Source organism: Contarinia nasturtii, unplaced genomic scaffold, assembly GCF_009176525.2.
Source record: "Contarinia nasturtii isolate CC-2019 unplaced genomic scaffold, AAFC_CNas_1.1 Cnas_scaffold_285, whole genome shotgun sequence".
NCBI lineage: Eukaryota > Metazoa > Arthropoda > Insecta > Diptera > Cecidomyiidae > Contarinia > Contarinia nasturtii.
This window is the reverse complement of record NW_022197640.1, coordinates 3,520,317-3,542,525: the sequence shown is the minus strand read 5'-3', so window position 1 is coordinate 3,542,525 and position 22,209 is coordinate 3,520,317. Positions and strand designations below refer to the sequence as shown.

The 22,209-nt window shown below is 33.0% G+C and overlaps 4 protein-coding genes across 14 annotated transcripts in view; 2 read left to right on the top strand and 2 right to left on the bottom strand.

Annotated features, from left to right (window-relative positions):
* Positions 1–240: 240 nt before the first annotated feature.
* LOC116337711 (protein cycle) lies at positions 241–11,685 on the bottom strand. Of its 10 annotated transcripts, none has more exons than XM_031762498.1 (14): positions 11,641–11,685; positions 11,408–11,536; positions 5,869–6,532; positions 5,560–5,727; positions 4,466–4,534; positions 3,323–3,650; positions 3,129–3,246; positions 2,614–3,046; positions 2,279–2,536; positions 2,087–2,205; positions 1,215–1,328; positions 932–1,126; positions 512–667; positions 241–420 (listed from the first exon to the last, which is right to left on the bottom strand). In XM_031762498.1, the coding sequence occupies exons 3-14, from the start codon at positions 6,357–6,359 to the stop codon at positions 389–391; spliced, it is 2,481 nt and encodes an 826-aa protein (XP_031618358.1). In that variant the 5' UTR covers positions 6,360–6,532; positions 11,408–11,536; positions 11,641–11,685; the 3' UTR covers positions 241–388. The 10 variants fall into 10 exon arrangements, 9 of the variants coding, with proteins under 9 accessions (XP_031618358.1, XP_031618362.1, XP_031618357.1 ...); XM_031762502.1 differs by having other exon boundaries at positions 2,096–2,205; XM_031762497.1 differs by having other exon boundaries at positions 241–667; positions 5,869–6,092; positions 6,180–6,532.
* An 811-nt stretch (positions 11,686–12,496) lies between these two features.
* LOC116337849 (nitric oxide synthase-interacting protein homolog) lies at positions 12,497–13,893 on the bottom strand. The gene is made up of 5 exons (XM_031762782.1): positions 13,624–13,893; positions 13,344–13,546; positions 12,961–13,276; positions 12,770–12,878; positions 12,497–12,698 (listed from the first exon to the last, which is right to left on the bottom strand). Exons 1-5 carry the CDS (start codon positions 13,797–13,799, stop codon positions 12,627–12,629), a joined length of 876 nt encoding a protein of 291 aa, XP_031618642.1. The 5' UTR covers positions 13,800–13,893; the 3' UTR covers positions 12,497–12,626.
* A 2,633-nt stretch (positions 13,894–16,526) lies between these two features.
* On the top strand, positions 16,527–20,214 carry LOC116337846. 2 transcript variants are annotated; one of them, XR_004200826.1, is made up of 5 exons: positions 16,527–16,701; positions 16,846–17,916; positions 17,997–18,849; positions 18,932–19,203; positions 19,421–20,214. XR_004200826.1 is itself a non-coding variant. In XM_031762777.1 (4 exons), the coding sequence occupies exons 2-4, from the start codon at positions 17,125–17,127 to the stop codon at positions 19,063–19,065; spliced, it is 1,779 nt and encodes a 592-aa protein (XP_031618637.1). In that variant the 5' UTR covers positions 16,527–16,701; positions 16,846–17,124; the 3' UTR covers positions 19,066–19,227. The 2 variants fall into 2 exon arrangements, 1 of the variants encoding a protein (XP_031618637.1); XM_031762777.1 differs by lacking the exon at positions 19,421–20,214 and having other exon boundaries at positions 18,932–19,227.
* Positions 20,215–21,375: 1,161 nt separating this feature from the next.
* LOC116337847 (b(0,+)-type amino acid transporter 1-like) overlaps positions 21,376–22,209 on the top strand; it is a 6,287-nt gene continuing 5,453 nt past the window's right edge. Inside the window, exon 1 of the mRNA XM_031762778.1 lies at positions 21,376–21,528. The gene's annotated coding sequence lies outside the window, so the exon portion shown is untranslated. The remainder of the gene's footprint in view (positions 21,529–22,209) is intronic.

Here is a 22,209-nt window from a genome sequence, read left to right as displayed (position 1 = left end):
TATTTATTTCATTGTGACACTCGGTTCAAATATTACAAATTCGCTTCAGCATCCATATCTGTGAATAATTGAATACGTTAACATGAGCTTAACACCTCCACAAATATGCCGCATACATTTTTATTTTGGATGAATTTAAACTGGTAAACTTTTTGCAAGTAATGATTAAATATTTTGGATTTTCTTTTTTTCGTTAATATTCCATTAAATATAATAAAATGAGTAAAAAAAGATGTAAAGTATGTTTATTTAACAAATTGCATTTTTTTCAAGCTTATAACATTTTATTGACAATTTTCATAATTAATTTTTGTTTCTATTAAAATATATAGAAAGTTTATAGGTATATGATTTTATACAGTGAGCCAAATACAACGTCAAGTTCCAATTACGGCAAAGGCCAGGGTAATCCCGTGTAATCTTAGGAAGTAGATATAGATCACATGAAGACATCGAAGAAAGTTAACATGAAGACATCGAAGGTCATCGTTGAAAAAAGAAAAAATCTTACCAACAGGACCTCCTAGACCAGCATCAGCTTCAAGCAAACTCATTATGAGAGCCATGGCTGCTTCATCATTACCTTCAGAGTTTCCCATTTGATGACTATTCGATGTATCAGATAATGTGGAATTTGACATCATGCCAACTAGTTCGGTGTCAGAATCTATTATTTTGTTTTGTTTATCAGAGAAAATGTTACCTGTCTCGTTTTACGAGACCTGTGGCCAATCACAGTTCAAACATCAACATTAACTATACAAAATCGAACGGCTTCTCATCGGCCTTCTTTTTTATGCATACCAAAATTCATTGAGAATGAAAAATTGTGAATGATTATTTGATGTTTCAATGATTGAGCTGTGTTCAGTCACAAATAGTCGAGTAAAACGATACAAATAAAGTGTATTAAAATAAAATGTATATTTACTCTCATTTGGGCTGGTATTCGATAATGCAGTGCTGCCATTTATTCGAGATTTCATCCCATTGATGCGAGTTGGCACTGATGTGGAACTTGATAATTCGTTGGTTGGATATTCGTTATATTTAAATAGCGTAGATGCAACTGGAAATGGATTTATTGTACTTGGTATACGAGTCTCGGTATCTGAACTGGTTTCTACTACAAGATTTGAAATGTTAAAAAAATCAATACAATATCATCGAAATAAATGGTCCAAATTACTGTTACACATGTTTCGCAAACTCACCAGATTCCTCGACTTTTCGATGAGAATCTAATGCTTGTTCGGCAATTTGCCGACCAATTTTGATTGCTTCGACGTGCGTATTAATGACCCAATGCATTTCGCGGCCATTCGTTGCTGAAATAAATTATTCATCCGATTTTTAATCATGAATAAATTCCAATGGGAAAAGATATCAATATTAATAGTGTCTGTCTCTTTTACTATTCTATCAATTTTGCCGATTATGAAACAAAAGATGGTTCAAAATAGACCCAAAGATCAAATTTGTCTTCGATGCGATGACTTTGTTTTGCTACGTAGCATTTGAGCCCAACGAAATAAAAGAGTTCGCAAAAGATAAAATGATTCATAAAAAGAAAGAAATATAACGGGATGGAAGGAACAATGCGTCACAATTGAAAATTATAACAAAAACGATTTGTAAAATATGGCCAATAAGTCGATGCCATAAACGATTTGGCCGCTAAAAATAATCAAATGTTGGAGGCATCGAAATATTTTAGTTACGAAGTTGATTAAGTGCAAGTAAATTATTCATTGGATGGAAAATCGAATTGAAAATGTGATTATTTTTTCTTATATTCGTATTTATCGTGTATTTTTCATATAAGGATATATTAGAATGCGTCGAATGCGGCATTTACAATTTAATATTTATATCTCAATAAGATAGAAAAAGTTTTTTTAAAGAAAAAAAAAGTTAATGTCATAGTATATTACACTACTCATTTGACTCAACCACAGTACAGGAGGTTATTGTGCTTTATAATTATTATTTTTTATAATGTCACTTTATGTGTCACGTTTAACATTAGTTATGATATTCTATCGTCAATTGACCCCTATAATTTTACGCTTTCTATTTTACATACTGTACCAACTTTGATTAGAAAAATTAAAATTCCCAGGAATTTGATTTGTCGCAGCATTGGATAAATTTGTTTCCGAAGACATAACTGTGCTGCCACTGATATTTTCGGGTATCACATCACTGAAAATATGATTACAAAAAAAAAAATCATTCTTTAAAACGAGAATAAAATTCAAATATGAATATGACTCACAAAAGAACGGAGTTTTTTGCCATCATTGATTCAATTTCCTTGGTCCATGGATTTTTGAATGTCTTCCATACACTTCGTAAGCAAACGAAATCGTTTCTCTTTGTTCGAAACCGATAAACTGATGTAACTACCTTTTCGGTTGATTGTAAGGTGGTTTTGTGCGCTTCAGCTAAAGCTGGTATATCTTCATATCGATAATATTCATACATGCTTGTGCCCAGTAATTCCTGTGGTAAAAATCCAAGTACCAATGTAGCTCTGGAAATAATTTGAATCAATATGAGTAAAAAGAAAAACAAATCATATTTTAGTATAGACATATGCATTTATTATACCTTTGATCAACAAAAAGGAATTTTCCGTCGATCGTGTGCCTTGATAAAAATTGTAAATTCTTCAGCACTTCCTTCTGTTGGCTGGTTGATGATGTTGGCAATGTGTCGTTCTGAAGAACGTTTGGTGGAGCTCGGCCAGCAGCTACTAAACAAGATAAATTACATGAATACCCATCGCCGTATGATTCACGTTCTTTTAAACCAATTTTTGATTGTGTCCATGTTTTCAAATGGCCCGTGCAATGAATAACAATATATTTTTTATCCGAATTGGTTTGTTTTTTGCATCTCTGAATATCTCTGGTAAACATTGTGACATTATCTTTAGATGTGGCCGATGATTTGCACTTCATGCGACAGAAAAACGAGCGTCTAGCACCAGGGCATAATAATGACAAATCTTGCAGTACATCAGTTTTCAAAGGAAGCATTGCTGTCAAATTGAACATGGTAATAGAATAATTTATAAATTATTATCGAATGGTATGTTGGGTGTGTGCATTTATGATAAATACTTCTAGAGTCAATAAGTTTTTCCCGCGGACTGAGATCAGTAGAGGATAATTGCTCCTTAATTTTTGCCACATCTTCCGGATGTATAATATCAAACCAACTCTGACCTAATAAATCTTGCTGGATAAGAAAAATGTATGTTTTTGTGTTATTTTAAAATGGATTAGATCAAAGTTAGGGTGTAGTCGCAATATACCTGTGAATAGTTTAAAACTTGTGAAACCGATTCCGACATATACAAAATTTTACCACGATCGCAACCGACAACAAACATAAATCCATCCGCAGCTTTTAGTATCAACATTTTTAGTTCATGGTCGGAGAGAAATGTTGGTTTATAGAGACCTTCAGTGTATGAGTGCACAGAGCCGCGTACTGTTTTCATATGTTGAACGGCCATTCGTAAAACGGTCAGCTTATCTAATTTTCTAGACATTGAATGGCACATCGGCACTAACGTAGATAGCTCCGTTATGTAATTGTTCATTTTGTTTCGACGTCTTTTCTCAATTTCACTATGATTCCTTAATTGAAGAATGGAATAGACGAAAATTAAACCAAATATCAAGCAAGTTTACTAGATTCTTGTATGTTTTGGCTAGCCGGAGGACGGTAGATTGAAAATTTTTAAGATTTTTTTAAACTAAATTTCGGTTAATTTCAACATTGGGAATAATTATTTTATATTGAATGATTAGTGTCATAGCTGTGTAGACAGAGGGGATATCAAACTTTTCCTTTTACAAATTAGACGAAATTTCAATTTCCACCTTAAAAATTTTAAAATTCATTTTCCATCATAAATTGTCTTAAAAATTCGATCTATACGAAGTAAGAAAAAAAACAATATGAAAAGAAAGTGTTTGTTAAGCCCCTACAGTTTTTGAAAAATTTAAATAGCCCCTTTACAAAATTAAAGAAATTTTGATTACCCCCTGAAATTTTTTCTCTGCTATGATTAGTGTTCATTTCAGCATTATCAAATATGAGCTTTGTCTTGTTTTTTTGGGTTCTATCACAATAGAATAGAATTGAATTTTGAAAAATGCAGTATGATCAGTCAGGCTTTGGAAGTTTTTCAATTGTTTATTTCAAACATATTATAATAATGTTAATAATGCGATTGACGTATGCAACACATATTATATACGAGCTAACGAACTTGAATTTCTATGATTTCACGTGTGACACTATAGAAAACTGTCGTATTCCACCACCACAATATTATCGGTAATCAATTCAGGTTTATGCAAACATTTTGTCAGAACATTTGCCACAACAGTGTATAACATATAAATTTCAAAAGTAAAAATACTGAAACACACACAAATGCACTTACTTTTTATTCTGGCTCGCTTTGGCCAATTTTGCATCATCTTCCGTATCACTTTCATAATCGCTAACATCTCTAAAATTTCAAAAATCGTTTGATTAATTACGGCATTTTATATTTCTCTAATATATATTAAGCATTAAATGGTGTTGTGTACATAAAAAATAATATTGACACACATTTTCAACAGTATTCGATTCAATCCTTTTTAATTAAAATTCAATGAAAATGCAATGGAAACGGAAACATCATAAAACATTGCTTATATAATAAAACAGAAATTACTCGCATCGTTTATATTTTCCTAAAATTTCTTCAAAGTAACACCGCACATAAACACATTGAATGTGTTATTATTACAGTTTAAAAGATGTGATAACCTATAAGTTTCTGTACAACGAAGAATGTGAATCAATTAAAATGACAGCATCCATCTGCATAACATGAATTATTTGTTTCAGTGTAAATAATCAACGAATGTTTCTGTTAAACAAAAATCAAAACACGATCTTTTAATAGCCATAAGTAAAATGTCATATGAATCCTTTGAAATTGTTTGTACAAATGAAAGAGTTTTAACATTTCAAAACAATTTACAATTTTCAAACAAAGCAGTTTCTTTCCATTCAATTTTACTTTGAATTTTACAAAATAATACTTCGTTTACCATAAAAGTTTGATATTAAAACGTCTTGAATTTTACTTTTCATTCAGTTCCTGGTATTCAAGAATATTACTTTAGATGTACATTGTACAACCACTATTCAAATTAATATATATTACAAACCACCTTAGAAGAAAAAAGAAAAAAAAAATGAAACAAAACGTACTTCAAAATAAAACCAAAAAAAAAAAAAAACAACCGAGTTTATGAGGCTAAAGAGCATTTCTAGTGCTTCGGCCAACAAATTTATAAATTCAAATATATGACATTTGTATGTGCTGGTTTCGTTCAATTTTCACGGTGAAAATCGTTTGCGCAAAACAATCGATGCCTAATTTTTTTACAATGGCATTATGAGTGACAACTCATATGCTGAAAATAATTACAACTACGTCATCTTAGTTGGTCAAAATTCTGAAAATGAAAGGTTACTTACGTTGTGGAATAGGCTTTCCGTTTTCTCGAATTCGAAACATAAGTGTTTGTTAACGTAGTTGATTGAACTGCACTATGTGTACTATGCGTTTCGCTTGGCGGTGCTTCGTTTGAAGTTGGGACGCTGTAAGATGTTCCATTTCCAAGTACCGTACAATATGTGGATTCACTTGATTTGTATTTTAAAGGAAAAAAAAATTGATAAAAATCACAAATGATCATTCACGAATCGATTTTTTTTTCTTTTATTTTTATTTTTTATTTTTTCGTCAATCAATTACGATTTGTTTATTGTTTTGCATATGCGAACCTGTTGAGATTTTCATTGAAGTTATTTAGTGAATTGATATGATAGTAGAGTTGGTTTTGCATCTGCTGTTGTGGATACATTTGCGTATGATATAGATGTAGTTGTGGATCAGTATTTTGGTCATAATTTCGTGAATAGTGATAGAGACCTTGATTCAACGATGAGTATGGCTGATTGATGATCGTTTCATCCGATGGTTGCAGTTGATGTTCATACTGCGTTTGCTGCGGAATTGTTTGATACATTATTTGATTACAATGTTGTCCATAATCCTTTTGTGCTGAATTTTGTGAAACTAAATTCCCGGTTACCGTTTGCAATCCGTGAATTAGACTGTGATTTTGTATATCATATGGACTTGGTTGATTCAATACTTCAAGTTCATTCAAGTGACACGGATTCAATTCTTCAAGATTAATAAATTCATGATCTTCATCTGGCTCTTGACATAACCGAGAATACGGTATATCTGTCGATTTAAACGATGACATATCTTAATTATATGAAACATAAAATCCATTTGTAATTATTTTATTTGTTTGTTAATTTGCTTGTATTGTTTTTCTTTTTTTAAATCATTTCAGCGTATGCCGAAACACTTTTGTTTGCATTTTATTTCCAGTCTGTTGGGTTAATTATGCGCCGGATCAATGATACAATCACACTGTGCAAAATAAATCCACAAAATATTTGATTTTACTTGTTAATCTCACACTCTTGAATCGTATATTTCACATTTTCATTATTTACAATTGACATAATAATCATAGAAAATGAATAGCAAATGAATGTTGATTTCAAAAATAATAATTTCGAACAAATAAAAACAATTGGTATAAAAATAAATACTGCAGTTTTGGTTCGCTTAAGTTTAATTCGCTTTCCGTTTTTAATTCATACTGAGTCTGTGGCACCTATTGCCACAAGTTTAAATACCATAAAAGCATTCGACGAGTCTGGCAATTGAATAAATTGTATGGTGAACGTCTTGTTGGCTTGTACCGTAAACAGTGTGCCAATTTCATTTATTGTGCTATCAGATGTAGTGGCGCATGTCAAGTTTGTTCTTGTAATATTACTCGCCGAATGTCGAGTATTTTCAACAGGTAGCTTATAATCGAATGAAAAAAAGGGGTTGGACATATATTTCCATTAAGTCACACACATTTCCACCACAATTCTATATACTACCGTTCATATACGTACGTATCGCCTTTTTTTCTTTATTCTTTTTTCTTCTTCATTTTATTATGTCAGTCAAACACAATTGCTGATATATGCTAAAGTATTCGTTGTAATTTTTTTTAAAAAATATGTTAAGGAATATATGTTCTAGTAATCAACACCATAACTATTTATTAAATAACAGTTATTTCTAATAAGATAGAAACTATTTGAAATAGAAACTAAAATGTTTCTTGCCGAAGAATGAAGAATAATAACAAAGATTGTTTTTGTGAATAATTATGATTATTTTTGAAGCAAGATTTTTTTCATAATAATTTATTCTTCTCATGTATGAATGGAATCGTGTTATCAATTATTCTTTCAAATGTTAGATAATATTTCGGTATTGTATTTTTTTTAAATCGATTGAAGAATACAAATTCTTACTTGATTGACCCTATTTTTGTGGGCTCAGCTGTCTTTATTACCCCAATTATTTGATGAAAATCCGTTCTATATATAAAAATGCCACGAAATATATTTGTGATTATAAATAAAATACTAGGCCATATGTGTGATAGTTGAACTTTCACCAAAGAGGAACACTTGGTGCACTCATTGAAAAAGTTACAAAATCTATGTAAACAATTTCGTTGTATAGAATTTGATTTCTGTCAATTTCCTGTTACGTTCGAATCTTATATTGATATTTGTTTGGCTATATTGATGTGCTTATAAATTCATCATTACAAATAGAACTTTGACTGCGAAATCGATTTTGTATTTTGTTCGTATTTTGATTTGAAGGATATCATTTTTGCGTAGCCTTAAAATTCAATTCGATCTGTTTTGTGATTTGAGTGTTAAGCTTGGCCCATTATTGCCCATTGGAGAATTTCAAATGCTTTGATGTATAATGTGAATCATTATTTATACTGTTATAAGCAGATTATCAAATTTACGCTAATCGTACAATTGACATGGTACGCTGTTAGCGAATGACAAAAATTCTGGTAACAGCGCCCGAATTGATGTTGAACTCTCTGTATGCAGTATTAAAATGCAATAGTTAAATAATATTGAACGGAATGAAGTTGCATATAAATTAGGACGTTGAAGCTGCATATTTTGATGGTAGCGTGTAGTAAAGTAAATAAAATGTTAAAAGTTTGCCATCAATATGTGCATTTTATGAGTTCACTAAAAATCACAAATATTTCATACAATTTGAATTACAGATTTATGTCGACCAAGAAAAGATGAGTTCAAAAAATTGAAAATGTAAAAATTGTCCATTGATCTGATTTTCAATCCGATACGATTTTAAGCTGTTGGTATTAACATCAATTTTTTTTTAAATAAAATATTTCATTGAATTCAACAAAAAGAGTTTGCTGTAACAAAAATACGAAAGCTCTCTTACTTCCGCGAAGTAACATTATTGGATATATTTTATTTTATCAAAATTCAATAAATTTAATTGGATTTCTCTCGATGAAAATTGATTTGGGAAAACATCACAATCAACGTTATGACGACATTTATAAGTGAATAGTGGCAACTATCTCTTTTGCAATATCATTCTATGTAGATTCATTTAAAATGTAAAACAATGCAACTAACCCATTTTCATGCTTTCGTCATTCGTCATGAATATCGCGCCAATTTTCACATACAAAAAAATATTATCGGAACAAAAATAAACGATGTGGTGTGTGGATGAGCCCACAGTCAAAGCTACTATAAATCTTGCAGAAAAACGATATTCCTGATTAATTAACGTCGAAGCATTATCCTCTGATGTTTGTTTTTTTTCATTCACACGCATCCCATTCCGTGAAAAAAAATCTGCAAACGTCGGACCTTTTGTAAACGACCGTTTTACTAATTGACAGACTCAGTCATGTATGTATGTGCATATATGAAATATGATTGACGATTAGGGAAAGTCTCTTTTTAATTGCATTAAAACTGATTTCGTTTGCAAAATCCATTGTCATTCCGTTGGTTTTTGATTCGGCCGTTGTTTTGTAATCATGTTTGTTAAATAAATTGATATCGTTTGTATATTGACTAGCTATATTCAGTCTATGTATTTTGGATGGATATCCATCCGAGATATTTTAGAATATCTGGATATTCAACGCAACTGCACAGCGCCAGAGCTGTGTGCGTCGCAAATAGAATCTACGGTAGGTCGCTACGTATATGTGTATCAAGTGCCGCACGTACACAGTCACACTGTGTCTGTATTTTTCGTGTAGCGACTTACCGTAGGTTATATGTGAGACATACACAGCTCTGGATCTGTGCAGTTGCGTTAAATATCCAGATATTCTAAAATATCTCGGATGGATATCTATCCAAAACACATAGCCTATATTTAACCGGATTTGTTCTTTTTCTGGTCAATACTGGAAGAAATGAAATACACATTTCACATGATTACATCTATTTGATTTCTAATTAAAATGTTAACCATGTAACAACAGCGAACGAGATCAATGTATCCGATTGCTTACTGGCTCATTGGGTTCGTCTTACTTAACTTTTCCTTCAAATTTGACACTATTTGTCTTCACTATTTTTGCGTAGCCAATTTATTTCTAATTATTTGTGGTGAAATAAAAATGAATAAAAATAATTGTACACCCAATCTAATTACGTTTCAGATTACCGTGGATGCAACGATTCGAGGGGATATTTGATTTACTTATTTTATTTCATACAAAATCTATATATTGATGAACATATTTTGCGTCTTCACAAACATATCATTGAAGATATACGTGTCGTGGTAGTGAAGAGAGATCAGGTGTCGAATGTAACAGCTTTTGTGTCCAACACAACGAGAAACGATAATAATAATGATGATTTTCAATTGATATCAGTTGTTAGTCAGCTATTGCTGCAGCAACACATTCAATCTATATATATGACGTCTTTGTATGGATGCCCACCACGATGTTTCCGTGTTTAACCGTATGCTACATTTCCAAATTATGTACATTTGTTATCGCATAGTGATCTAATTAAAAGTTGAATAATTTCTTTAAAACATCAATTCTTTTTATGGAATACATAAGATATGATGTCATGGTTCCTTATTTTTATTGGTAAAAACAAAACAATCACTGACGCGCGAAATTCATGCGACAATGGTTCAGTGGGAGTAAAAGAAAATGGGAGAAAAAGAATAACCGATTTCTTTGAGAAATTCTTTTTTTTTTCTTTCTCTTTGACCAAAAACATCTATAGATTGTCACGTCATAATGAGATGATTGCATCTTATTCGCAAATGTTGTGAATGAAAGAAAAAAAGATGAAGATGGAAAAGAAACGTCTGTTTCAAATACTGGTATGGATACATGACATTGATTTAAAACATAGAACTAAATAACAATCTGTACTTTTTATTAGCCTTTTGTTTTTTTATTTCATTATATTCGCTCTTTTGTTGTTATGTTTTTCTTTCGACGGAACCCCTGTCCTTTCAACGTATTTTTGTTATGTCGATGGTCCTGTTGCTGTTGCTACTTTATTTGCTGTTTTTCACATTCCACTCTTACATCTTATCAAATGCTTACGCAGACGTGCAATTCAATATTCTGTGCAGGTAATAAATGCAATACATTCAGTTTTTTTTATTTGAATTGAGCGATGAAAGGGGAGAGACACATTTTAATAATGCTTGAAACCGGTGCAGTGTTTACACAATGAGAACGAAAACAAACTTTCAGTCATAAATATATGGGTATAAATCGCTTACTATCACCATTATTTCAATAATTTGACAAGCAACCCGTTTTGTTTGATTCATATGCATGTGGTTCTGTTTCTGACATCTTTGTTTCAAAATATTTTGCACCCCCCATGGATGCTCCGTAATATCAATAGGTTTGATGAAACCGAAAAGAAATTCACAAAAATCGTAATCATAATCTTACAAGCTGAATGAATTGCTTATTGAACCGTTCATTTCTCGGCCATCATTTTTTTCTCTCTCTCTCTCTTTCTCTCTCTCGTTTGCTCGTTTTTATATGAAAATAATGATATAATCAGAAACTCTAAATAGTCGGTCTGCAATTGTTTTCTCATTTGCGATAGAAACAACGTTTTTTCAAACGTATAATGACAATTTATTTAATTATTTCTGGTTATAACGGATTTTTTTTAACAATCGTAGAATATTGCTCTGAAAAAAAAACAAGTCATGTTCGTGATTTTTTTTTTCGAATGTAAATATTGACCTGCTATAAATTTAATTTACAAACATTTTATTAATCTCATACGCCAAAATGGAAAATTGTGTCCAACTTTCTTTTAACTAAATCGTCATCTGAGTAAATAATGTATTAAGTTCCTTTCTTACCAATCGTCAATCCTTCGAACGGCTACGCGAATTCGGGGTTTCCCTCTCTGAAAAACATATAAGACGTAGCAACACGTGTAGCTTCTTCCTTACAACGATATTGGTCGGCAATTTGTGGACGCAGCAAAACTTAATAAATAAGAAATTCACAAAACAAATGGAAAATCAACACTTTATTCACTTTGAGCACACCAATTATTCTGTCATTTCTTCATTATTTTGTTATTTCTTACAGTTTTTTTTTAAATATGAAGTTGGCTTTCTTTTTTTTTTTTTCAATGTGATAGTATTCAATCCATCTGCATTATAATAAAAGCACTGAATAGATATATTTTGAAATATTGATCATAAATCAGGATTTTGTACATATATATTCTGGAGCGTTGTACTGTGCACGCTTTGAAATAATCAGCAAAACTAAAATCATTGTAATATCAAAAGGTAAAATAGTCTGCTGATTTAATTTACTTTTTCTTGAATGTGATGATTAATGTAAAAAAAAAGTGTTTGTCACGGTATCCGGTGACACGGCCAAGCACACAATAAACGTATTAAACGGTGTGCGTTTTTTCTGTTCTGTTGTAGCCGTTCTCGACCGAAACTAAATTTCTTATGAAATCGTCCACAGTCGAATGTATTGAATTACAAACGGTTTATTGCTGAAATGCAGTGTACCTTTGAAAAGAACTGTCGAAAGATTCTGAAAAGAGATATTATTTATATTAAATAGCTAGCACATTCTTACACAACCGCATTTATTTAACACACTGGACAAATGTAAGATCTCGTGCACCGATTTGAATGCACTTTTTGCACTTTTATCAGGGAATTTTCATAAAAATTACATCATGAAGGTCATCAATTATTAAATCATGGATATGTTTTTTTTGCATGGTCAGAATGTTGTTGAATGAGACGGCTAATTCAGGCATTTCCACCAATGTGACCACACTGTCATTTTAGTTTGAATCACAATTAGAGAACATATAATGTGCACACGACACAAAATGCATACATATTTTTATGCGCTACACTGTAAATAAGTAAAACTGAAAAGTGTGAAAATGGAATAAGAAACCACTTTTGATGTTTTGTTTTAAATGATTTTATTTTATTCGCATAAAAAACTAATACGGAATATGATGAAAATAAAACGTTGATTTAAAATTTTATGCAAGTCAGGTGGTGAAGGGCTTTAATTTCAAAAAAACCCAAACGTCTACGACATGAGAGCCGGTCGTCTCTCTTTACCTTCAAGATCTGAATTTGTGGTCGAGTAGCCAGTGCCGCCCTTCAAAAAGATTTAAATTAGTATCTAAATAAACACTTTAAGCGAAATATTAAATGGAAAACTAAACATACCCGTTGTAGCGGAATTATATCTTTTTCCTTCAATTTTGCATTTGTTAACGGATGTAGCATGTCCTTTTTAATTAGCTTTTCCACACATTCCATGGTGACAACGTCGCCTCTGCATCGATAAAATGATCGAGAGAAATATGGACATTTTTGATGAAATTATTAAGTTAGAAGTGGATAGTTATTCAACTTACGTTGGTCGTAAAACAGCGCATGGAACGGAATTACTTAAAATATCATGTGTCACTGCACACATGTAACGATTCTCTTTAGTAATCAATGATTTTTTGTCATCTGGATCTTGTACCAAAGTAAATTTAACATCAATCAAATCTTTTGCTCTTATCGGTTGCTGAGACACCGGACACAAGATGGTCGAATCGGGTTTATCGACTTTTGTCTTTTTAGCGGATGGTGCCTGTGATGGCAACCAAAAACTCGGTAATTCTTTTTCTTTGCCATTTGACATATTTGAAATGCTGGATGGTCCTGCACTTGTGCTTGCAATGGCTGTAAAATAACACAAAATCATGATATAATTACTACCATTCTGAATGATAAAATGATAAATACACACCTGATTTTGATGCAACAATATTTTTCTCCGTGTTGATGAACCTCATGAGTTTTTTGTGCTCTTCTAAAGCATTTGCTTCAGCTTCTTCAGTCAGATCCATTTGCTTTTGGCGTTCAAATTCCTTCAATTTCTTTGCATATACAGTTTTCTTTGTTATGATGTACTGTAATATGGCTTCTTTATCAAATAAATATCCATCTTTACTACATTGGAATGATAAATTACTCATGATTATTTCGAAATTATTCAAAACAACAGCAATAACAATTGGAATACTTACGTGATGACTGGATTTCGACACGGTTGCAGTGTTAATGAACAACAATCAAAATTTTTTACAGAATCTTTACCAATTCGCTGTTGATTCGTTCCATATCCAGATTCGGCTGCATCTCGCTTTTTCTCGTGGTATGTGTACACTGCTCCTGCGGTACAGTTTCTTGCGTGACGAGTCATTATGAAAATAAAACACAATTTGTGGAAATGCTGTATGTTATAATATTGAATTTACTTTGTTCCAACAAAAACAAATGCACGGAATAAATAAATGTTAAACGTCAAACTAGTTAGTTCACAATGTATCCGCGGGATGGCGACAAATATACGGTTCAATTTGAAAATACGTTAAGTATGTATTTATCTCTAATCTATGCCCGTCGACTAACGATCAGCATTTGTATTTTTATTTTGCGAGCATAGAACGTTACAAATGAAGAAAGCTCCTAGTCTAAAAAGGACAACAAATTGTTTTACCATGTTTCTAAAGAGAATAACACAAGTCACTTAAAATTTATATCACAACATTTTTAGATTTGCAGCATTGCATCGCAATGAGAACTTCTAAAGAAGCGTTTTGTACTTATATCAATAGTATTTTGATCAATATTAATAAATAACCCAACGGACAAATATGTAACGTTTTTAGGACATTTTAACGTTAAAAAATGTAACGCTTTGGCCCGGTTTAGTGGTCATTTCCGTGTCAAATGGAACGTAGATTTTGTGTGTAGTTTCCAGTATATTTACAACTTCCAATGGAATGATTCGTTCCACTTGTTTACTACGAGGGCGACTATTTAAGTTTCTTCAATATGTATGTTTTAGTATTGCCCGATGCAAACCATTGTCATATTCGTAAAGTTGGACATTTTTCATGACCATTTGACTTAACAGGACGAATTTTAGTTTTGTGGTATGGCCACGGTGTCAGTTGGAAAAGGTCAACTTCGCAAAAAAATGAAATTTACAAAAAAGATTATTTCTCATAAGTTTTCAAAAAGAGCTGCCTGCTCAACAGTATTACTTCCGACTCAAGTCGGGGTATGGGAAGGAAATACCATGCCTTGCCACTGTATACAACTGGTTCACTGAATCCCATCGTCATGGTGCTCGCTACAGTGATCAATTGCGCGATGGTCCTTCGAAAATTGATGTCATCGAGAAAAAATTTGGTGCCGATTGAGTTAGGATCGAAGTTTCTTTTACAGTTAAATTGTGGTATGCCCAAGGATCACAGAGACTCCAATCATTTGGTTCTTCCATGAATTACAACATGAAAAAAATAAATCTTTACGTGTCAACCCACAGTTGCTCAAAAATCGATTGATTTTAATCACATCCAAAAAATCATAACCAATTTTACATAGGATAATAAAAACACGTCTATACGATCGCAATAGAAGCCAAGACATGATTCCAGTAGTTTGGACCTGAAACAAAAACTTGGTTGACTCTCTGAGTCTTCAAACATGAACACAATCGAACAAGAGTTGTTCGTTTGTGAAGTGATAGGGAAAATCGGACCTCATTATTTTACAGTGTTATGTGTCATGTTGCTACCATGCCTTAAGAGGATGAAAGGTCCTTCAATGCTGAATAGTACACAACCATTTGATTGTCAAAAGTCATCACGGGAATATGGAGACCAAAACTCTGAAACTTATAATCCCAAAACATGGCAAAAAGAAGCCCATCAAACAGTCGACTATTTGACCACCCAAAAGATCGAATTGATGCACAATACTCCGTGTACATATTATTCGGGACCCCTCTGTCCACCAGAGACCAAAATCAGTTGGATACAATATATTTTTCGTACTTGAAATTAGGTGCATATTCAAAAAAGTGCACTTTTTGGAGTGTCATGTTTAAGCTGCTGTCGAAGCCATACCACAAAACTAAAATTCGTCCTGTTAAGTCAAATGGTCATGAAAAATGTCCAACTTCACGAATATGACAATGGTTTGCATCGGGCAATACTAAAACATACATATTGAAGAAACTTAAATAGTCGCCTACGTACCATACAAAAACATACTCTGACCGTATAATATGATCGCCACCCAATATGTGTATTGTACGTTAAGTTTTTGTATTTCAAATTTAATGATTTATTTACCACAAGAAAATCCATTCTCTGCAAACGAATTAGATTTGAGTGATTTGATTTAATTTTCTGCAAAAGAATTTTTTTTAAACGGCAATTAGCATTTATTTTTTTAAATGAACGTATATGAATTTCGAATTTCGAAATCTGAAAGACATTCGAATTGAATTTGACAGTTGCCGTTCAACCATCGTCACTTTGAAAAAAGATGCAAACATCATAATTTTGTTTACATTTTAAAATGTGCTTTGTTTTGAGAATGCATAGTGGATTTTTAGTTCAAACAAACAGAATTCTTTCTTCTAATTTCAACGTAGATATTGTGAATTTGCAAAGAATAGATTTATTTACGGTGAATTTTGTGCTTGTTCCTGTTTTGTTTTTAAAATAACAGAACATTTCCAAAGTCACACAGTAAGAAATCAAAGCGGCATTACAGTGTATTTTGTATCGAATTGATAGGAAGTTCATTTTATTTGTGTGGAAGTGCATTCTTCATTTTATATGTCTTTGTTGTGTGAATTTGACTGTGTATTAACTTCAAATTTGATGCCATTGGATTTTTGACTGTCGAATATTGCGAATCGAATTCAGTTTAGCGAAAAATCCTCACAAGGCAAGTAGATTTAAACTGTTTGGCCATTCAATCATTGTTATTGTTGTACTCTCTATTGTGTGTTTTGTGCTTTGAAATTGCGATTTGACGTTGTGTGTAGCCTTCAATTGTTTATATAATTATTTAACGCATTTTTTCTTTCTTTTTTCCGTTTTTTTTTTTTAAATTTTGAAATAGACTGCAAAATGGGTCGTCACAAGAAGGCTGATCCAAACGCCGACCAAAGGTGTATAAAGCAAGGACTGCCATCAATTATCCGTGAACGATATCGGGATGTAATTGTCGCAATCATTTCGTACTTATCGGTGAAGGCTACGAAGATCGCATGCCTTGCATCGTTACTATTTTTGATGAAGGTAAGTACACACATTTCTTTGACCAAATTTTATTTTTCGTCATTATTTCATCATTTTTTCGGCACTATGCGATCCATTGTATTTATATGAATCGATTTGATTGTTTGTCTCTCTCTCTCTATGTGTTCTGTGTTTCTTGAATAGGTCAATGAAGCACTCGACGATTTCAACTATGATTTTTTTGAAACCGATGAACCATCAACGATCATACACAACTGTTTTAAGGCCGTTCTTGTCGATAACATTGGTAACATATCGCTTATGTTACCTGGTTTCCGCAACATTGTAGACGCTGCACACATTGACTGGCCCACAAACGGTGGGTTCGGGAACGGTTTTAAATATATATGGGATTAGTACTACGACAATGTCAAAACGAACCTGACAACGCATTGCGAGTCTCGATTGCGGAAGTTTTTTAAAATGAGAGCATTCGAACTCAACGACTACGCCATCAAGTACAATTATTTCAACAATTTGTACGGTATGATCGAATTCGAATTGCCATACTACGACGAGGAAGATATAAAAAATGCCATCAATTATACTTATCGTCGTCGAAACACCGCAATTGGCGACGTTGAACGTGAGATGCGATTGGGTGAACTATTGGATGAATTGCGTTGGTTGGGAGCACCGGACGATTGCAATATCCGTGACTTTGTGAAAGAGGATTGGTTCAAGTCGATTCGCATGTGGTCGGAAATTCAGCGCGATATTCGAAACTTTCACTTTGCATACGAAGATCGTCGCGATAAACCACAAATAAAAAACTTTGTCGTTGTGCCGATGTGCACTTTTCAGCGTCGACACATTCGAATTGACACCGACGCATTGTACGTTATCCTATCGAATGCGAAATTGGTGCCTCGAAAGTGCGGTAAACGGACACGTAAAGACGGAACAACAAATTTCAAAAACATCACGAGCAACGAATTCCGCACAAATAAAATCCTAAGTTGGAATTTATTCTTCGATGTGGAGAAAATTCTCAAACTTGTGCACAACAAAAAGGAATTCGATTCTCAAATTTGTTCCGATGGCGTATCTGTATCGTTGATGTACAAAAAACCGAAAGTACCACCAGTCGAGACAACAGATGACGAAATCAAGGCAATGTATGACAGCAATGAGTTGAAATATGCTGTTGGATGTGATCCGGGTATGCGAACGTGGAACGCTTCCGTACGACGAGATTTGCATACCAAAGAAGAGGTAAATTTGTCATTTAATAATGAATGAAAGCGATTGTGATTGTGAATACAATGTTGTTTTTGTTGTTTTCATTTTGTTAGGTGAATTTGCGTATATCCAGCAAGCGATATCACTGGGATGCGAAACAAGGCCGACGTAATGCAAAAGCCGAACGAATCACAAGATTGTTTACTTTCGAAGAGCAAGCCGATCGTAATCGAATTGCAGCTATGATTGGTGAAATGCCATCGCCAAAAGGACCATCATGGCGTTCGTACATTGAACATCGATTACGTGTAATGAATGATGGCATTGAAACATACTCAACCAAACAGTATGCACGCTTGGGACTGGACAAGCATATCGAATCGGTTCGTGCAATCGACAAAACGGCATGCAAAATGGTTCACAATCAACCATCAATTTTCTACATGGGAGCCAGCGGATCAACACCAGCTAATTCGCCGATTAAGATCAAGAAACATGTGCGATGTCCAGGCACACGGAAGCTGCTTGCGGCCATTATGAAACGTGGCAATTGCATCATTCGAATGGTCGATGAGTACATGACATCACAACATTGTCCATTGTGCTTCAAACGATTTCCAGTAGCAACTCGAAGCCATCGGTATAAGGTATGTGTTGGTTGTGTACCGAATCCAATTGTTGGACTACCACGAACCATCGTAACCAATGTGAGCAAACGATTACTACAAATGCGACGAACAATTGAACGAATGTGGCGCGAGATGCGTGATATAGGCGATGTCATTGCTGCAACTCTTCGAGATGGACCGAATGCAGGTCGTTTGGTGTCAAAGAAGCAACGCTTCTTCAAAACATGGCTACCAAATGTTGCAAACGTTGAAATCGAGGGAGCTGCCGGAGCACAACCAACGCTCACAACTGTATGGCACCGTGATATCGCAGCAGCGAAGCTGATCCTCTACAAAGGTATGCAATCAATTGAAAATGATACAAATTTTGAAGCAATTGTTATACATGTAATGTGTTTTTGTTATGTATCATTCGGTAGGTGAATGCGTGGTGTTCAAGCGGACAATTCATCCAAATGTACGGAGACCACGCCGCGTTGACAACAATCAGCCATTGCCGTTGTATCGAGGTCAGAATCAGAATGTCAACAATGGACATCTGCAGCCGCAGTAGTAGCAGCCCTCATTCAACAACATTCAAACAATACTAAATTTAGAAATTAGTTTATAACAATTATTTGTTAGTTCGCTAGGCTTGATTAAATTGTGGCCTTGCCAAAGTACGAGTACCTCTTGGTATAAATTGTACTCGGTAAGTGGAGTCTATTGCATATACAATAGCATAATGATGATTATGAATCAAGTCAATTTCTTCATATCAGTCTAATTGAATTGTGCTTTCTTTTCTTTTTTTCTTTCCATTGCGACGGTAAAATTGACTGAAACTACACATGAATGCTACCCCAAATTCGACCGTAAACTTGGGCCTGGTAATGGGTGATTTGCGCTAACAATTGTTCCTTGGGAAGTACACGAAATTCCAAGATCACAATGTATTGCAACGTTTTATATATTTTTTGTATTGCAAAATATCATTTCATATGTCGAAAATCGAATCGATTTTTCAAAACCTTTGCCAACGTTGAATTTTTTGAGTCTGAATTATATAAGATCAGCGAACCAAAATATTAAAAACCTAGCTCATTTTAGTTAATTACGGAAAAATTACAACACAAGTGATCACTTAAGTTCATAATTTTTCGATTTTTACCAAAAATAAAAATGTTGGTTGTTGAAAATTATAACGACTCAAACTAATCATATATTTTTTTGATACTGATCTGTTGCTTTCTCAAAAAGAGCCAAATATCTTTCCAACAAGGCCAAATTGGTGTGAATCAGTTGAAAAACACCTGTATGCCTTGGATCAAAAATGGAAAAAAATTAAAAATGGACGAACATTTTTTGAACTTAGGAATGCTAATATTATTAAAAACGTATATTTCCAACGAAACATTGCACTACCTTTCAGAAAAACATCTGATTGACGAAAAACTCAAAAAACTCTAAAAAATGTTCGGCCCCAAACCAAAATAACAGAGGTAACGAATTTTTTTAAAAATTGGAAATTATCTACTTTCGGAAAAATATTATTTCACATTAAAGAAGGACAGAGAAACACACATTCGATCAATTTTGAGGTTTTGGGGATTTTTGGTGAAATAGCCATATCTTGGCCACTTTTCAACGATCATGTTATTTCCATTTTAACATTATCCCTAAAAAAATTGAAAAAAAATGTTGGTTGTCAACAATCGAAAAACAGGACATTTTCTCCATTTTTTTTTTCAAAATTTGACTTTTTTTAATTGAGCTAAATCCCAATTACAACATTTAAAAAATACCTTTCCAAAGATCAGCGGTTTCTATTTTCATGTATTTAGCGTATAAATAGAGTGACGCATTAAAATATATGGACCAGCTATTGTAGAATATTCGTGATCTTCAAAATTTGTCAAAATAAAACTGCAACTTGTCCATACATTTTGTATATGAACATGTTGCACTTTTACTTTGACAAATTTCCTGAGCTCACGAATATTCTGACCGATTCATATGTATGTTGGCACTGCGTCACTTGGGGGACTGCTATCCTCCGTGATAGATAAAAAGAAACTATCAATTGATTCAAAGTGTGAATGTGAACTATGTATGTTGCAATGTATAATCTATCGTTTTTTCCTTAATTTATCTGTAGTTGTAAAACAGGCTGTCATCTTATCCGCGAATCACGAGTAAAATAATTTTCTTGCCGTGGCGAAAACGGATAAGTGGTCATCCGCGGGAGTGGTGACAGTGAACCATGATTTTTTTTCATGATTTAAATTCAAACGATAGCAAACGTTATCATTGTTGAAACTAAAATGGTACTATGTACAAAAATGTAGTACTTTGAAATTATTTACTGTATTGATAATATGATAAGAAGACAAGTAAATCCATCAGTTTCAAATAATTTTCACTAAATATTCTTTAATATACAACCGATATTAAACGTTTGATAATAAATGAGGAATTCGACATAAGACCTGATAAGTATTTTTAAATTGACACCGTTGTTATCATCAAATTAATCTTTGTACAACATTCAACTCTTTCTTCATATTGAATGAAAAAAACATTAAATTCGATTGCTCAATTCTGACCTCTTCTTCAACCAAATAAAAATATCTTTTCGTAAGTACATTTCAACCGCTTTACTAAAACTTGTCTGGTTGCATCGAATCGGCCGTTTTATTTCATCTCCATATGATTATGCGTGCTTGCAACTCATACATTTACATTTAAAGTGCTTTCGATTCAACTCAGTGTGTATGTAGGAATTACGAAAATGTGTTGTTGACATATTCAATGTCCACATTGTGATACAGATTGTTGTTGAAATTGGCAAGTATTTATCACATGTTATCTAGACACATATTAACTCCCGTGGCGACTGGATTGGTTGTGTTTTTAATGTTCATATGGTTTAGTATATTCAGTTTCATTTTTGATTTCATACGCCAAACGTCCATGTGCCCGAGTCTAAAAGCAAGTCTAACAAAGTGCATCGGCATTTCACACTCAGCTTTTTCAGGTTAATACGGTGCACAATTTAATCTCAATAGATTTTAGTTATATATAAGAAACCAGCATTGAAGTTTTTACTCAATGTCTAGTTTAAATTAGTGCGTTTTTATGACGACGAATATTTGTGAATGTACACGGCATGAAAAACGTTCTTCCAATAATATATTGGTCAGTTCAGTTATTATAAAGATTTTGTGTCACATTAAAATCGAACATTTAAAGCGTTTCCAGTTGAGCCATGTGTACGAAGTATTATAATTTCAAAGAATAACATTTCAAAATTGTTTTTTTTTTATCTGTATGCACACATATAGCTTCCCAAATGATAATGGCTTGTACTCATGTAGGAGTTTCAATAAGTCGAATCGCATTGTATTAAAAATTGAATGATAATGTGTCAAATAGTGTGTATCACATTTTTTTATAATTCATGCATTTATACGATAATTTAAATAACCATGCAAATTACTGTAATAAACTCACAATAATTCAAAAATCGCGGTAATTCTTACAGATTTTTAAATCTAAACCAGCATTTTCGATGCAAATCAATTCTGTTACATTTTCAGAAGTCGACTATCGATTATCACAGAAAGTGTTGAGACTTTGAAATAATGAGAAATATTGTATATAATACAGTAATGTGCGAAGGGGGGGGGGGTGTAGGGGTTTGGATGGGACAAAAATT